Source organism: Oncorhynchus tshawytscha, linkage group LG31 (genome assembly GCF_018296145.1).
Source record: "Oncorhynchus tshawytscha isolate Ot180627B linkage group LG31, Otsh_v2.0, whole genome shotgun sequence".
NCBI classification, from domain to species: Eukaryota; Metazoa; Chordata; class Actinopteri; order Salmoniformes; family Salmonidae; genus Oncorhynchus; species Oncorhynchus tshawytscha.
Genome location: NC_056459.1, coordinates 24,726,694 through 24,745,499, shown reverse-complemented (window position 1 = coordinate 24,745,499; position 18,806 = coordinate 24,726,694). Strand labels below are relative to the sequence as shown.

At 45.7% G+C, this 18,806-nt stretch overlaps 1 protein-coding gene across 4 annotated transcripts in view; it reads right to left on the bottom strand.

Annotated features, from left to right (window-relative positions):
* LOC112229454 (tubulointerstitial nephritis antigen-like) overlaps positions 1–18,806 on the bottom strand; it is an 80,575-nt gene that overhangs the window by 28,241 nt on the left and 33,528 nt on the right. For all 4 annotated transcript variants that reach the window (XR_006080574.1, XR_006080573.1, XM_042310532.1 and 1 more), the window contains exons 4-5: positions 3,776–3,868; positions 1,568–1,682 (exon numbers count right to left, since the gene is read on the bottom strand). Coding sequence is in view for 2 of the 4 variants with exons in the window: in XM_042310532.1 (XP_042166466.1) it covers positions 1,568–1,682; positions 3,776–3,868 (208 nt within the window). In the remaining 2 variants the exon portion in view is untranslated. The remainder of the gene's footprint in view (positions 1–1,567; positions 1,683–3,775; positions 3,869–18,806) is intronic.

Here is an 18,806-nt window from a genome sequence, read left to right as displayed (position 1 = left end):
TGACTGAGGGAAGCTACACTAACAGACAGCCTCAGTGTAACATAGAACAGATTGAACTGACTGAGGGAAGCTACACTAACAGACAGCCTCAGTGTAACAAAGAACATAGAACTGATTGAACTGACTGAGGTAAGCTACACTAACAGACAGCCTCAGTGTAACAAAGACATTGAAAGCGGGGAAGGAAAAATATCTGCTCTCACTGGAAATAATATGCAACTATGTGATTAATCTAAACACCTAATATGGACTCATTGGAGAAGCCTCCAACTCCAGAATTAAATCACTATGATAATACCTCAGACAAATACATGGTATAGCAAGCTTATCATAATGCTTATCACATTAAAGTCATGAAGGGGAATTTCTATGCTGCCTCACATATTCCTCACCAGTCCAAGAGGTTCTGCTGTATGTGTCATGAGTCATCTAACTAAAAGGGTTGCATCCCAAATGAACCCTATTCCCTACATAGTGCACTACTTTTCACCAGAGCACTACAGTGTATAGGGAATATGGTGTAATTTGGGACGTAGACAGGCCAGGTCTGGAGGTGGGAGGCATGCTTAACACTGCCGTTGTGTAGCATTAGCATGTAACTCTATCTTTGTTTAGACAGAGCACAGCGGCTGATACGTCCTCCTCACATTCCTCCCCGCTAATATCTATGTGTGTGTGTGGCTCCAACCCCCCCAGGATTTAGGAGTGGAGTGGGAGTGAGTTAGGGAGTTAGGAGTGGGCCTATCCATTACCCAGTATGACTGTTAGACGTGTGGGGACTGAGCTGGGAGACAGACAACAGACAGAGAGATCTATGAATAAGCTCTCCTGCTTAGATCTGGCTCCTGGTACAGGTAGGGGCATGTTGGGCTGGGGGAGTGGGGGATTGGAGAGAAGCAATTTGAAGGGAGGAGGAGTGGGGGAGTTAAGTCTGGAGGATGTAGGGGAGAGGTGGGGATGGTGGCTGGGAAGAGTAGGGGGAGAGAGGAAGGCCAGTCAGTTGTGTTGTCTGAAATGGAGATGGCTCCACCCCATCCTCCCCTCTCTTCCACACCATCCACCACATCCTTCCCTCCACCCCTATCCTATCCCTTCCACTCCCCCTCCACCTCTATCCTCTACCCCATCCTCTACCCCTATCCTATCCCCCATCCTCTCTCTCCTAAACCTGTCTCTGATTGGCTCTTACATAATCTGTCTGGTTAGATGTAAACAAAGCTAAAGATGGCACATAGCAGAGAGTAGGCTTCCAAGATCCAGACAGACAAAGAATTATCAACAGACCAATAACAAGCTTCACCTGGTAGCCATAGCTGGTAATGACACAGGCCAGGCCAGCAGAATCTTTATATAAAATGTTATGTCATGGGTCCTTCTTGATGCACACGCAATTTAAAAAGCAGACTGGACTGTTCCTCACTCTCAAGGCTGTGTCAGCATATCTGCATCCCATGTATGGGCCCCGGTAAAAGTAGTGCATTATATAGGGAATAGTGTGCCATTCGAGATGTATCCCATGAATCACCCAGCCCAACCCTTTCCCTACCAAGCAGACAGGTCTTCTCACCTGCATCTCGTTCATGCTCATGATGGTCCTGGAGGGCCTCTGTGTCCCCAGGCGATACCTCAGGCCCTCGTCCAGAGACATGCCATAGAACTGGCTGTAGTTTGCTGCCCGCCAGCTAGGGACGCAGAGGAGAGGAAAGTCCAAACAGTGAGTGTGAGAAACGTGTGTGTGTGTGTGTGTGTGTGTGTGTGTGTGTGTGTGTGTGTGTGTGTGTGCATTAAGGCAGCCACACAGAGACCCACACCCAACACTAACCCGCTAATATAGAAAATGCACTGTTGTCTACAGTCAGACAGAGGAATGATTTTTTGAGAGGCTGTTTGTTAGTCAACTTGTCTATAATTAGACCCATGCAACTTCTCTTCTGACATTATACAGTATACTGCCCTAGAAGACCGAAATAAATCCTTGCTCACTAGAATAATGTAATAAATTGATCGAATGAATGCTTCAATCTAGTTGACATCGGCAAGGTTTTCTCTGTCATCTCTGCTTCTTTCAGGGAGCAAAGACGTTTAGGGACCGGGAAAGAATGTAGCAACAACAAATAGAACTAAGGGAAAGATTTGCTGTGCAAAATGTCCAAACGACATCAGTTTGACTGGTTGTAAGGAAATAGGAAAGCTGTAAAAACGACCCAACATGTTTCTGATAGATTTCAATTCTGCTTGGATGCATATTTTATGTGGTTGAAATACTATCAGCTTTTATGATGCTGATAAAGACAGCACCTCTACAGACAGTATCTAACTGCACATTCACATTCTCTCAAGATGCTGAAAGAAAGAAATCATGTTTCTCCACTCTTGTTCCTGAGTAAAAATGTAGCCTACAATTGGTGTATCATTTTACTGTAAGAGTTAGTATTAAGGTTGAGAGGTTCTAGACCTCCAGTCAGTGTCCAGATTTCAGTTTCCATTTAACCCATCTGAACAGGCTACAGTTCCCTTCATGTGCCATAGGCCTGTTTGAAGTCCCTGTCTCGTACGGCTCTTCACAATCATCATTTGCTAGATATTACTGTACAGTTGGAACTAGAAGCATAAGCATTTCGCTACACTTGCATTAACATCTGCTAACCATGTGTATGTGACCATTAACATCTGCTAACCATGTGTATGTGACCATTAACATCTGCTAACCATGTGTATGTGACCATTAACATCTTCTAACCATGTGTATGTGACCATTAACATCTGCTAACCATGTGTATGTGACCATTAACATCTGCTAACCATGTGTATGTGACCATTAACATCTGCTAACCATGTGTATGTGACCATTAACATCTGCTAACCATGTGTATGTGACCATTAACATCTGCTAACCATGTGTATGTGACCATTAACATCTGCTAACCATGTGTATGTGACCATTAACATCTGCTAACCATGTGTATGTGACCATTAACATCTGCTAACCATGTGTATGTGACCATTAACATCTGCTAACCATGTGTATGTGACCATTAACATCTGCTAACCATGTGTATGTGACCATTAACATCTGCTAACCATGTGTATGTGACCATTAACATTTGATTTTGATCACATACAACATAACTGGCCCTGCTATCATCCTCTATTACCACTCATGGGTGGCAGGTAGCCTCGCGGTTAAGAGCATTTGGCCAGTAACTGAAAGGTCGCTGGTTCGAATCACCGAGCCGACTAGGTGAAAAAATCTGTCGATGTGCCTTTGAGCAAGGCACTTAAGCCTAAATGCTCTAGTAAGTCTCTCTGGAGAAGAGCATCTTCCAAATGTAAAAAAAGGAACTTTTCTGGCCTTATATTTATTTATTATATTTATGTTCAAGAGTCAAATTAGCAGCTTCTCCCTTATTGAACTCAACTCTGACATTGTCCTTTGTACCTCCGTGGATTGATGTTAACTTTTTCTGCCTGTTCCCGAAAGCATTTGGCGATTGCCGTGTAGACTATTTGACACGCGTAGAGTTAGGCCCTGAAGTTTAGGCTTACGTATTAATGCCAGATAATGAAAGAAAAACATCACAATAGACTATAGATATAAATTGCACAAGAGTTAACTCTTTATTCAACCCGCCCCCAACCACTCACCCTTGATCCACACAATATTTCATGACCGTAAACACGCCCGCAGGTTATGAGTCAACCCCGTGCATCACTAACACGCATGGGTATGTTTGTGTGTGTGTGCATACGTGTGTGTGTGTTTAAGTGCTCTTACCCATAATTTCCTCTGTTGACAGCCTGGATCATGTCATTCTCTATCAGACAGGCATGCTGCTCACACTCCCAACGCCCAGTTGTTCCACACGTACTGTAGGAGGTAGAGGAGGGAGGGGGAGAAGAGCAGAGATGTAGAGGGTGGGGGGGGAGCAGAGAGTTAGAGGAGAGAGAGCAGGGAGGTAGAGGAGAGGAGGGGGAGAGAGAGCAGGGAGGTAGAGGAGAGAGAGCAGGGAGGTAGAGGAGAGGAGGGTGAGAGAGAGCAAAGCGGTAGCGGAGGGGGAGAGAGAGTAGAGCGGTAGAGGAGGGGAGAGGAGGGGGAGAGAACAGAGGTAGAGGAGGGGGAGAGAGCAGAGAGTTAGAGGAGGGGAGGGGGAGAGAGCAGAGAGGTAGAGGAGGGGAGAGAGAGGTAGAGGAGGGGAGGAGAGAGCAGAGGTATAGGAGGGGAGGGGGAGAGAGCAGAGAGTTAGAGGAGGGGAGGGGAGGGGGAGAGAGCAGAGAGGTAGAGGAGGGGAGAGGGAGAGAGAGGTTGAGGAGGGGGGGGAGAGAGCAGAGAGTTAGAGGAGTTGAGGGGGAGAACAGAGAGGTAGAGGAGAGGAGAGGAGAGGAGAGGAGAGGAGAGGAGAGGAGAGGAGAGGGAGAGGAGAGGAGAGAGAGGAGAGGAGAGGAGAGGAGAGGAGAGGAGAGGAGAGAGAGGAGAGGAGAGGAGAGGAGAGGAGGGTTCTCATTTACAATTGCTGGCCAAGATAAAGCAAAGCAGTTCGACACATACAACGACACAGAGTTACACATGGAGTAAAACAAACATACAGTCAATAATACAGTATAAACAAGTCTAAATACGATGTGAGCAAATGAGGTGAGAAGGGAGGTAAAGGCAAAAAGGCCATGGTGGCAAAGTAAATACAATATAGCAAGTAAAACACTGGAATGGTAGATTTGCAATGGAAGAATGTGCAAAGTAGAAATAAAAATAATGGGGTGCAAAGGAGCAAAATTAATTAATTAATTAAATACAGTAGGGAAAGAGGTAGTTGTTTGGGCTAAATTATAGGTGGGCTATGTACAGGTGCAGTAATCTGTGAGCTGCTCTGACAGTTGGTGCTTAAAGCTAGTGAGGGAGATAAGTGATTCCAGTTTCATAGATTTTTGTAGTTCGTTCCAGTCATTGGCAGCAGAGACCTGTAAGAAAGAATTGGTTTTGGGGGTGACTAGAGAGATATACCTGCTGGAGCGTGTGCTACAGGTGGGAGATGCTATGGTGACCAGCGAGCTGAGATAAGGGGGGACTTTACCTAGCAGGGTCTTGTAGATGACATGGAGCCAGTGGGTTTGGCGACGAGTATGAAGCGAGGGCCAGCCAACGAGAACGTACAGGTCGCAATGGTGGGTAGTATATGGGGCTTTGGTGACAAAACGGATTGCACTGTGATAGACTGCATCCAATTTGTTGAGTAGGGTATTGGAGGCTATTTTGTAAATGACATCGCCAAAGTCGAGGATTGGTAGGATGGTCAGTTTTACAAGGGTATGTTTGGCAGCATGAGTGAAGGATGCTTTGTTGCGAAATAGGAAGCCAATTCTAGATTTAACTTTGGATTGGAGATGTTTGATATGGGTCTGGAAGGAGAGTTTACAGTCTAACCAGACACCTAAGTATTTGTAGTTGTCCACGTATTCTAAGTCAGAGCCGTCCAGAGTAGTGATGTTGGACAGGCGGGTAGGTGCAGGTAGCGATCGGTTGAAGAGCATGCATTTAGTTTTACTTGTATTTAAGAGCAATTGGAGGCCACAGAAGGAGAGTTGTATGGCATTGAAGCTTGCTTGGAGGGTTGTTAACACAGTGTCCAAAGAAGGGCCAGAAGTATACAGAATGGTGTTGTCTGCGGAGAGGTGGATCAGAGACTCACCAGCAGCAAGAGCGACATCATTGATGTATACAGAGAAGAGAGTCGGTCCAAGAATTGAACCCTGTGGCACCCCCATAGAGACTGCCAGAGGTCCGGACAGCAGACCCTCCGATTTGACACACTGAACTCTATCAGAGAAGTAGTTGGTGAACCAGGCGAGGCAATCATTTGAGAAACCAAGGCTGTCGAGTCTGCCAATGAGGATGTGGTGATTGACAGAGTCGAAAGCCTTGGCCAGATCAATGAATACGGCTGCACAGTAATGTTTCTTATCGATGGCGGTTAAGATATAATTTAGGACCTTGAGCGTGGCTGAGGTGCACCCATGACCAGCTCTGAAACCAGATTGCATAGCAGAGAAGGTATGGTGAGATTTGAAATGGTCGGTAATCTGTTTGTTGACTTGGCTTTCGAAGACCTTAGAAAGGCATGGTAGGATAGATATAGGTCTGTAGCAGTTTGGGTCAAGAGTGTCCCCCCCATTGAAGAGGGGGATGACCGCAGCTGCTGTCCAATCTTTGGGAATCTCAGACGACACGAAAGAGAGGTTGAACAGGCTAGTAATAGGGGTGGCAACAATTTCGGCAGATAATTTGATTTGTAGGGGTCCAGATTTTGTAGCTCATTCAGAACATCAGCCGAACGGATTTGGGAGAAGGAGAAATGGGGAAGGCTTGGGCGAGTTGCTGTGGGGGGTGCAGTGCTGTTGACCGGGGTAGGAGTAGCCAGGTGGAAAGCATGGCCAGCCGTAGAAAAATGCTTATTGAAATTCTCAATTATGGTGGATTTATCAGTGGTGACAGTGTTTCCTATCTTCAGTGCAGTGGGCAGCTGGGAGGAGGTCTTCTTATTCTCCATGGACTTTACAGTGACCCAGAACTTTTTTGAGTTAGTGTTGCAGGAAGCAAATTTCAGCTTGAAAAAGCTAGCCTTGGCTTTTCTAACTGCCTGTGTATAATGGTTTCTAGCTTCCCTGAACAGCTGCATATCACGGGGGCTGTTCGATGCTAATGCAGAACGCCATAGGATGTTTTTGAGTTGGTTAAGGGCAGTCAGGTCTGGGGAGAACCAAGGGCTATATCTGTTCCTGGTTCTACATTTCTTGAATGGGGCATGTTTATTTAAGATGGTTAGGAAGGCATTTAAAAAAAATATCCAGGCATCCTCTACTGACGGGATGAGATCAATATCCTTCCAGGATACCCCGGCCAGGTCGATTAGAAAGGCCTGCTCGCTGAAGTGTTTCAGGGAGCGTTTTACAGTGATGAGTGGAGGTCGTTTGACCGCTGACCCATTACGGATGCAGGCAATGAGGCAGTGATCGCTGAGATCTTGGTTGAAAACAGCAGAGGTGTATTTAGAGGGCAAGTTGGTTAGGATGATATCTATGAGGGTGCCTGTGTTTAAGGCTTTGGGGAGGTACCTGGTAGGTTCATTGATAATTTGTGTGAGGTTGAGGGCATCAAGTTTAGATTGTAGGATGGCTGGGGTGTTAAGCATGTTCCAGTTTAGGTCGCCTAGCAGCACAAGCTCTGAAGATAGATGGGGGGCAATCAGTTCACATATGGTGTCCAGAGCACAGCTGGGGGCAGAGGGTGGTCTATAGCAGGCGGCAACGGTGAGAGACTTGTTTTTAGAGAGGTGGATTTTTAAAAGTAGAAGTTCAAATTGTTTGGGTACAGACCTGGATAGTAGGACAGAACTCTGCAGGCTATCTTTGCAGTAGATTGCAACACCGCCCCCTTTGGCAGTTCTATCTTGTCTGAAAATGTTGTAGTTTGGAATTAAAATTTCTGAATTTTTGGTGGTCTTCCTAAGCCAGAATTCAGACACAGCTAGAACATCCGGGTTGGCAGAGTGTGCTAAAGCAGTGAATAGAACAAACTTAGGGAGGAGGCTTCTAATGTTAACATGCATGAAACCAAGGCTATTACGGTTACAGAAGTCGTCAAAAGAGAGCGCCTGGGGAATAGGAGTGGAGCTAGGCACTGCAGGGCCTGGATTCACCTCTACATCGCCAGAGGAACAGAGTAGGAGTAGAATAAGGGTGCGGCTAAAAGCAATAAGAATTGGTCGTCTAGAACGTCTGGAACGGAGAGTAAAAGGAGGTTTCTGGGGGCGATGAAATAGCATCAAGGTATAATGTACAGACAAAGGTGTGGTAGGATGTGAATACAGTGGAGGAAAACCTAGGTATTGAGTGATGAAGAGAGAGATATTGTCTCTAGAAACATCATTGAAACCAGGAGATGTCATTGCATGTGTGGGTGGTGGAACTAATAGGTTGGCTAAGGTATAATGAGCAGGACTAGAGGCTCTACAGTGAAATAAGCCAATAAACACTAACCAGAACAGCAATGGACAAGGCATATTGACATTAAGGAGAGGCATGCTTAGTCGAGTGATCAAAAGGGTCCAGTGAGTGGAGAGGTTGGTTGGGGGTCACGGCGATTTAGACAGCTAAATCGGTAGCAAGCTAGCATAGGATGGAGGTCTGTTATTAGCCACCTCTTGCGTTCTGTCAGTAGATTAGTGGGTTTCCGTGTGGTAGAGGGGATTAATCCAAATCACACAACAACAACAAAAATAAAAACAATAGATATAGTTATAGAGGCCCAAGAAGAAAAATAAATAAATACAAATAAAATAAAAATGGTCCGATTGTCTATTCAGATAGCAGCCGATAAGACAGCCAACGGCTAGCAGGCCGCAGATGGGCGCCTAGGCAACGTCGCGCCGGAGGAGCCAGCCGGACAACTCCCTCGGGTAGACAACGTCGGCAGTCCAGCTGTGAAGGCCCGGTGGGGGTCCGCGTAGGCAGCAAAACGGGTCCGGATAGGTGACTGCAGCCCAGGAGTGATTGATGGAACTCTTCAGCTGGCTAGCTCCGGAACAATTGATGTTAGCTCCGGAATCGACGAAAGCCGATAGTCACACGGATAGCAGCTAGCTAGCTGTGAGATCCAGGTATGAATGTCCAGAGCCAGCGGCCGAAATCCAGGGACATGGAGAGAAAAATTGGTCCGGTATGTTCCGTTCCGAGCCGCGCTGCGCTGCGCTGCGCCGCGCCGTAAAAAACTGGCGATAGATTCTCGAGCCAAAGGACAGCCGATGACCACAAATCGTGGTTAGCTGAGTACTAACGATTAGCCAGTAAAGAAGCTAACTAGCTTCTGAACTAGCTTCTGAACCAGCTTCTGATTAGCTTCTGGACCAGCTTCTGGCTAGCTCCCGGCTAGCTTCTGGCTAGTTTCTGGCTAGCCTCTTGGAGGATTACAGATCTGAGGTAAATAATACTTTTTTTATATAAATATAAATTGGTGAAGCGGATTGCAGGAGAGTGTTCTGAAGATGAGTTTATGGAAAATTAAAAAATGTATGTGAAAAAAAGTTGTAAATATATATATACGGGACACGACAAGACGAGGACAAAAAGACGTCTGAACTGCTATGCCATCTTGCAAGATAGAAGATATGTTGAGGGGGAGAGAGGAGAGATGGGAATGGAATAGACAGAAAGAAGAAAGAGTGTGTGACAGAGAGAGAGAAACAGACACAGAGAGAGAGACAGAGAGAGAGACAGAGAGAGAAACAGACACAGAGAGAGAGACAGAGAGAGAGACAGAGAGAGAGACGAGAGAGACACGGAGAGAGACACAGAGAGAGACACGGAGAGAGACACAGAGAGACAGAGAGAGAAACAGAGAGAGAAACAGAGAGAGAAACAGAGAGACACAGAGAAAGACACAGAGAGACAGAGACAAAGAGAGAGACACAGAGACACAGAGAGACAGAGACAAAGAGAGAGACACAGAGAGAGTCACAGAGACACACAGAGAGACACAGAGAGAGACACAGAGACACAGAGAGAGACACAGAGAGAGACACAGAGAGAGACAGAGAGAGAGACACAGAGAGAGACACAGAGAGACACAGAGAGAGAGACACAGAGAGAGACAGAGAGAGAGACACACAGAGAGAGACACAGAGAGAGACACAGAGAGACACAGAGAGAGAGAGAGACAGAGAGAGACAGAGAGAGACACAGAAAGAGACATTTGTACATTGTTAAAACACTGTATATATAATATGACATTTGTAATGTCTTTATTGTTTTGAAACTTCTGTATGTGTAATGTTTACTGTTCATTTTTATTGTTTATTTCACTTTATATATTATCTACCTCACTTGCTTTGGCAATGTTAACACATGTTTCCCATGCCAATAAAGCCCCTTGAATTGAATTGAATTGAGACACAGAGAGAGACACAGAGAGACACAGAGAGAGAGAGACACACAGAGAGAGCGAAAGGTAAAAAGGACAGGGAAAGGGGCAGATAAAGAGGGGGAAGATAAAATAAGAGGGCAGCAGAGGGAGGATACAGGAGACGTAAAGTTAGAATGGACAGGGGTCAGAACTGAGAACATTGCTTTAGATTCATGACTAATGGTGACACATTTTTAGGGCTTAATTATAATAACTGGAAGTGTATTAATGTTTTGCACACACTGAAGTTCAAGTGATCAATGTAATTTACTGATTGTTGTCCACTGTTGTGAAGACATTTTTCTAAATTACAAAAGGGACAAGGAAGCCAACAGTCAACAGAGAACGTTTGAAGAATAACAAATAAATAAGAAGCTATGCTGTATACTCTAATTCCCTGAGAGAGACTGAACAAGTGGAACAAGAGACTTGGCAAAGAGAATGGGAAAAGAAAGAGAAAGAGGGGGGTAGAAGGAGAGAGAGAGAGGGGGGGTAGAAGGAGAGAGAGAGAGATGGGGGCAGAAGGAGAGAGAGAGAGATTGGGGGTAGAAGGAGAGAGAGAGAGATTGGGGTAGAAGGAGAGAGAGAGAGGGGGTAGAAGGAGAGAGAGAGAGATGGGGCAGAAGGAGAGAGAGAGAGAGGGGTAAAGGAGAGAGAGGGGCAGAAGGAGAGAGAGAGAGGGGGGCAGAAGGAGGGAGAGAGAGAGAGAGAGAGAGAGAGAGAGGGTGCGACAGAAGGAGAGAGAGAGAGGGGGGCAGAAGGAGAGAGAGAGAGGGGGCAGAAGGAGAGAGAGAGGGGGCAGAAGGAGGGAGAGAGAGGGAGAGAGAGAGAGAGAAGGGGGTGCGACAGAAGGAGAGAGAGAGAGAGAGGGGGCAGAAGGAGGGAGAGAGAGGGAATGAAGGGGAGGAACAAGAGACCTTTTAAGGCTACAGAGCACTGAAACATATCCATCTTTAGTCAGGAGGAACCAGGGGGGAGTGAATACTGACCAGTCTGAATGGACTCGTTAGGTGGATATTAAAACATGACCACATTAAAATGTTTGAGATCCACTGATATAGAGCATTCCTACTGTCTGTGTTGTGCTGTGGGAATGTGTGTGTGTGCCAAGACCCCCAGAAATAACTAGCAGCCACACATAGTACAGTACAGTAATACGATGTGCCCCAAATGGCACGCTATTCCCCATATAGTTCACTATTGGTCCGTAGAGTTCTGGTCAAAAGTAGTGCACTATGTAGGGAATAGGGTGCCATTTGGGCCATAGAATCTGATAGGCCTACTGTATAACATACTGTATGGAAGAGTGTGTGATGTAGCTGTACATTGTCATGGTAACACCTCTTTAAGCCAACTGTGTATAATATGTTTAGGGCCTGCCAGCCATAGTTCAATAGAAGACTTGTTGTAAACATTCATTATAAAAATCTATACATTCATAATGAGTGACATAATCACACAGGTTGGTCACATACAGTGCTATCTAAAGGAAGATGATGACTTAACTTCTTATCCTCAACCTTAGATACTATGAACCCCAATGACTGGTCTCTCTCACACAGCTCTACCTATAAACCTCAAACTAGAGAGTCTGGTGTATCGGTGGTCCTGTTTTAGGGACTCCCTGTCAACGCCCCAGTCAGACAGAAAACTACCACCAAAACACGCAGAGCGATGAGACGACCCCAGCCAGATCAATAAGAAGGACTACAGCCAGATCATTAGGAAGACGACCCCAGCCAGATCAATAAGAAGGACTACAGCCAGACCAATAAGAAGACGACCCCAGCCAGATCAATAAGAAGACGACCACAGCCAGACCAATAAGAAGACGACCACAGCCAGACCAATAAGAAGGACTACAGCCAGATCATTAGAAAGACGACCCCAGCCAGATCAATAAGAAGGACTACAGCCAGACCAATAAGAAGACGACCCCAGCCAGATCAATAAGAAGACGACCACAGCCAGACCAATAAGAAGACGACCACAGCCAGACCAATAAGAAGACGACCACAGCCAGACCAATAAGAAGACGACTACAGCCAGACCAATAAGAAGACGACTACAGCCAGACCAATAAGAAGACGACTACAGCCAGACCAATAAGAAGACGACTACAGCCAGACCAATAAGAAGACGACCCCAGCCAGACCAATAAGAAGACGACTACAGCCAGACCAATAAGAAGACGACTACAGCCAGACCAATAGGAAGACGACCCCTGCCAGACCAATAGGAAGACGACCCCTGCCAGACCAATAGGAAGACAACCACAGAGCCAAATAAATGAGATAGCTACTGAAAGAGTGAGGTGTCAGCAACAGACATGGCCTCGACTAGGCAAAGAGGAATCAGGGGTTATTATCACGGCCAACTGCTTAATTACCCGAAGCCTCCGTAGCAGATCCTATCATGACCACAAAAGCCTGGACTTATCAGACACGAACGCTTCTCACACACACATGGTGATAGATAAATAAACATTAACAAACACACATGCAGATATTCACAGACCACAGGAGGCTGGTGAGTGTAGGACGTCTCATAATAATGGCTGAAATGTAGTGGTATCAAACACATGGTTTTACCATTCCAGTCATTCCGTTCTAAATCAAATCAAATCAAATCAAATCAAATTTATTTATATAGCCCTTCGTACATCAGCTGATATCTCAAAGTGCTGTACAGAAACCCAGCCTAAAACCCCAAACAGCAAGCAATGCAGGTGTAGAAGCACAGAAGCATGATATAGTAGCCTACTGTTGTAAGGAGATCACAATGGGGAGGAGGAAGAGATAAGGACAGTTGGGGCTGACCAGAGCAGAGGGGAGAGGGGGGCACACTGAGGGAGAGGGACAAGGAGAGTGTTTGGTTATCTCGGAACAGAAGTACTGTCCTCCACCCAAAACCCTGTGTTTTTAATCACTTTGGTACTATTTTCACAAGTTTGTGGTAAAATATCTCAGTACAAAACTGAAAACAGATCATGAAAAAGGCTTCTTTAAAAAACTTTAAGCACATTTTCAACAATCAAAATCCCTCAGTAACATTTTCAGTAACATAATTCTCTTCTTATTTATTTAAATAAAATAATCCAACTGCGCTTACTCACTAAACTGTTTGGTAAACTTATAGGTTTTAAACTGGTTTGTCTACTATATATGCTACATAAATAAAATGTGTGTTTGTAAATTATAAACATCTAATGACATGTATGATACATGATAACCATACATAATGACTACTGTAAATTATAAACATCTAATGACATGTATGATACATGATAACCATACATAATGACTACTGTAAATTATAAACATCTAATGACATGTATGATACATGATAACCATACATAATGACTACTGTAAATTATAAACATCTAATGACATGTATGATACATGATAACCATACATAATGACTACTGTAAATTATAAACATCTAATGACATGTATGATACATGATCACCATACATAATGACTACAGTAAATTATAAACATCTAATGACATGTATGATACATGATAACCATACATAATGACTACAGTAAATTATAAACATCTAATGACATGTATGATACATGATAACCATACATAATGACTACTGTAAATTATAAACATCTAATGACATGTATGATACATGATAACCATACATAATGACTACTGTAAATTATAAACATCTAATGACCTGTATGATACATGATAACCATACATAATGACTACTGTAAATTATAAACATCTAATGACAAGTATGATACATGATAACCATACACAATGACTACTGTAAATTATAAACATCTAATGACAAGTATGATACATGATAACCATACATAATGACTACTGTAAATTATAAACATCTAATGACATGTATGATACATGATAACCATACATAATGACTACTGTAAATTATAAACATCTAATGACATGTATGATACATGATAACCATACATAATGACTACTGTAAATTATAAACATCTAATGACAAGTATGATACATGATAACCATACATAATGACTACTGTAAATTATAAACATCTAATGACATGTATGATACATGATAACCATACATAATGACTACTGTAAATTATAAACATCTAATGACATGTATGATACATGATAACCATACATAATGACTACTGTAAATTATAAACATCTAATGACATGTATGATACATGATCACCATATATAATGACTACTGGTTATTGCTGATGGAGTTCACATAGTAACCACAAATGGGGGTGAACACTTGTAATTTATTTCAACATGGAGCAGGATAGACAGCAAGGCAGAGAAAGAAATCAAAGAGCTAGTGGACAAGGGGCCCGTCAGAGAGGTGGGCATGGACCCTGTCAAAGAGGTCAAAGAGGTGGGCATGGGCCCTGTCAAAGAGGTCAAAGAGGTGGGCATGGACCCTGTCAAAGAGGTAAAGAGGTGGGCATGGACCCTGTCAAAGAGGTCAAAGAGGTGGGCATGGGCCCTGTCAAAGAGGTCAAAGAGGTGGGCATGGACCCTGTCAAAGAGGTCAAAGAGGTGGGCATGGACCCTGTCAAAGAGGTCAAAGAGGTGGGCATGGACCCTGTCAAAGAGGTCAAAGAGGTGGGCATGGACCCTGTCAAAGAGGTCAAAGAGGTGGGCATGGACCCTGGCAAAGAGGTCAAAGAGGTGGGCATGGACCCTGTCAAAGAGGTCAAAGAGGTGGGCATGGACCCTGTCAAAGAGGTCAAAGAGGTGGGCATGGGCCCTGTCAAAGAGGTCAAAGAGGTGGGCATGGACCCTGTCAAAGAGGTCAAAGAGGTGGGCATGGACCCTGGCAAAGAGGTCAGAGAGGTGGGCATGGGCCCTGTCAAAGAGGTCAAAGAGGTGGGCATGGACCCTGTCAAAGAGGTCAAAGAGGTGGGCATGGACCCTGGCAAAGAGGTCAGAGAAGTGGGCATGGACCCTGTCAAAGAGGTCAGAGAGGTGGGCATGGACCCTGGCAAAGAGGTCAGAGAGGTGGGCATGGACCCTGTCAAAGAGGTCAAAGAGGTGGGCATGGACCCTGGCAAAGAGGTCAGAGAAGTGGGCATGGACCCTGTCAAAGAGGTCAAAGAGGTGGGCATGGGCCCTGTCAAAGAGGTCAGAGAGGTGGGCATGGACCCTGGCAAAGAGGTCAAAGAGGTGGGCATGGGCCCTGTCAAAGAGGTCAAAGAGGTGGGCATGGGCCCTGTCAAAGAGGTCAGAGAGGTGGGCATGGACCCTGGCAAAGAGGTCAAAGAGGTGGGCATGGGCCCTGTCAAAGAGGTCAAAGAGGTGGGCATTGGCCCTGTCAAAGAGGTCAAAGAGGTGGGCATTGGCCCTGTCAAAGAGGTCAAAGAGGTGGGCATTGGCCCTGTCAAAGAGGTCAAAGAGGTGGGCATTGGCCCTGTCAAAGAGGTCAAAAGAGGTGGGCATGGGCCCTGTCAAAGATGGGCCCTGTCAAAGAGGTGGGCATCCCTGTCAAAGAGGTCAGAGAGGTGGGCATGGACCCTGGCAAAGAGGTAAAAGAGGTGGGCATGGGCCCTGTCAAAGAGGTGGGCATGGGCCCTGTCAAAGAGGTCAGAGAGGTGGGCATGGACCCTGGCAAAGAGGTAAAGAGGTGGGCATGGGCCCTGTCAAAGAGGTCAAAGAGGTGGGCATGGGCCCTGTCAAAGAGGTCAGAGAGGTGGGCATGGACCCTGTCAAAGAGGTCAAAGAGGTGGGCATCGGCCCTGTCAAAGAGGTCAAAGAGGTGGGCATGGACCCTGTCAAAGAGGTCAAAGAGGTGGGCATGGACCCTGTCAAAGAGGTCAAAGAGGTGGGCATGGACCCTGTCAAAGAGGTCAAAGAGGTGGGCATGGGCCCTGTCAAAGAGGTCAAAGAGGTGGGCATGGGCCCTGTCAAAGAGATCAAAGAGGTGGGCATGGACCCTGTCAAAGAGGTGGGCATGGGCCCTGTCAAAGACGTCAAAGAGGTGGGCATGGGCCCTGTCAAAGAGGTGGGCATGGGCCCTGTCAAAGAGGTCAAAGAGGTGGGCATGGGCCCTGTCAAAGAGGTGGGCATGGACCCTGTCAAAGAGGTCAAAAGGTGGGCATGGACCCTGTCAAAGAGGTCAGAGAGGTGGGCATGGGCCCTGTCAAAGAGGTCAAAGAGGTGGGCATGGGCCCTGTCAAAGAGGTCAAGAAGGTGGGCATGGACCCTGTCAAAGAGGTCAGAGAGGTGGGCATGGGCCCTGTCAAAGAGGTCAAAGAGGTGGGCATGGGCCCTGTCAAAGAGGTGGGCATGGGCCCTGTCAAAGTGGTCAAAGAGGTGGGCATGGACCCTGTCAAAGAGGTCAAAGAGATGGACATGGGCCCTGTCAAAGAGGTCAAAAAGGTGGGCATGGACCCTGTCAAAGAGGTCAGAGAGGTGGGCATGGGCCCTGTCAAAGAGGTCAAAGAGGTGGGCATGGACCCTGTCAAAGAGGTCAAAGAGGTGGGCATGGGCCCGGTCAAAGAGGTGGGCATGGACCCTGTCAAAGAGGTGGGCATGGGCCCTGTCAAAGAGGTCAAAGAGGTTGGTATGGACCCTGTCAAAGAGGTCAGAGCGGTGGGCATGGACCCTGTCAAAGAGGTCAGAGAGGTGGGCATGGACCCTGTCAAAGAGGTCAAAGAGGTGGGCATGGGCCCTGTCAAAGAGGTCAAAGAGGTGGGCATGGGCCCTGTCAAAGAGGTGGGCATGGGCCCTGTCAAAGAGGTCAAAGAGGTGGGCATGGGCCCTGTCAAAGAGGTGGGCATGGACCCTGTCAAAGAGGTCAAAAAGGTGGGCATGGACCCTGTCAAAGAGGTCAGAGAGGTGGGCATGGGCCCTGTCAAAGAGGTCAAAGAGGTGGGCATGGGCCCTGTCAAAGAGGTGGGCATGGGCCCTGTCAAAGAGGTCAAAGAGGTGGTCATGGGCCCTGTCAAAGAGGTGGGCATGGACCCTGTCAAAGAGGTCAAAGAGGTGGGCATGGACCCTGTCAAAGAGGTCAAAGAGGTGTGCATGGGCCCCGTTAGAGGTTGACATAAGAGAGAGGGAGGCAGACAGCAGGGAACTGTTGTGTCTAATGAAGTCCGGACCATCATCGGTGACCATGTGGTTAACAGAGGCCTTACCATGGCAGAGGCAGCCAGATTAGAACATTTGAGGACATTTCGCCAAGAAAACCGTTAAGTCTGCAGGATATGGACTATGCTTTACCATTACATTTACAGTAAATTAATATTGTAATGCATGTCAATTCACAAAACAGGTTACACTATTCTTACTGTATGATCTATTGACAGTATACTCTGTTCTACCCTCAGAAGACCCCATGGTGGTGGCCGTGTGCTGACCGACCAGCAGGAGTGGGCAGTGGTGGAAATGGTGAGGGCCAGGAATGAGATACGTCTGTCTGAAAGAAAGCAGGACATTGAGGAGAACGATGACACCTTTGCCAATGTGGAATCCATCAGCCTGCCAACAAGCACCCGCCTTTTGGAGAGGCACCAGGTATCTATGAAACACATTTACCTGGTGCCTTTTGAGAGAAACAACGACCAGGTGAAACATTTGCAGGCTGACTATGTTCAGTTACACCACTATATACGGTATTACTGTTACTATTAATGCACATGCTACTTCACAATATCATATTGGAACTATACTGTAAAAATAACTAACCAAAATATATTTTTAGAGGGTGATGGTACTTGATAATGATGTGAACCATCACAAGTACGTATGTGTCTGCTTTGAAAGTGAACTGTGTTTGCGTGAGATCAGGGGTGTATTCGTTCTGCCAATTCTGATGAAAAACTTTTCTTAAACGGAAGCAAACGGAACGAAACAGGGATAAGCATATCTGAATATATCCAATAGAAGCTCTCGTTTGCAACTGTTGGACTAATAATTACACCCTAGATCAGTTAGATGCAGGCAAGAGTGTGCAGGTGGTATTGAATGAGCCAATGTCTGTCATCTTCATTAGAAAACTTTCTCTCGACCTGTGCACCTACGTTGTAAACCTTCACACCGGGGGCAAACTACCTGCCCTCCAGGACACCTACACCACCCGATGCTACAGGAAGGCCATAAAGATCATCAAGGACATCAACCACCCGAGCCACTGCCTGTTCACCCCGCTGCCATCCAGAAGGCGAGGTCAGTACAGGTGCATCAAAGCTGGGACCGAGAGACTGAAAAACAGCTTCTATCTCAAGGCCATCAGACTGTTAAACAGCCACCACTAACATTGAGTGGCTACTGCCAACACACTGTCAATGACACTGACTCTACTCCAGCCACTTTAATCATGGGAATTGATCGGAAATGATGTAAATATATCACTAGCCACTTTAAACAATGCTACCTTATATAATGTTACTTACCCTACATTGTTCATCTCATATGCATACGTTGATACTGTACTCTAAATCAAATCAAATCAAATCAAATTTTATTTGTCACATACACATGGTTAGCAGATGTTAATGCGAGTGTAGCGAAATGCTTGTGCTTCTAGTTCCAACAATGTAGTAATAACGAGCAAGTAATCTAACTAACAATTCCAAAAAAACTACTGTCATACACAGTGTAAGGGGATAAAGAATATGTACATAAGGATATATGAATGAGTGATGGTACAGAGCAGCATAGGCAAGATACAGTAGATGATATCGAGTACAGTATATACATATGAGATAAGTATGTAAACCAAGTGGCATAGTTAAAGTGGCTAGTGATACATGTATTACATAAGGATGCAGTCGATGATATAGAGTACAGTATCAACGTATGCATATGAGATGAACAATGTAGGGTAAGTAACATTATATAAGGTAGCATTGTTTAAAGTGGCTAGT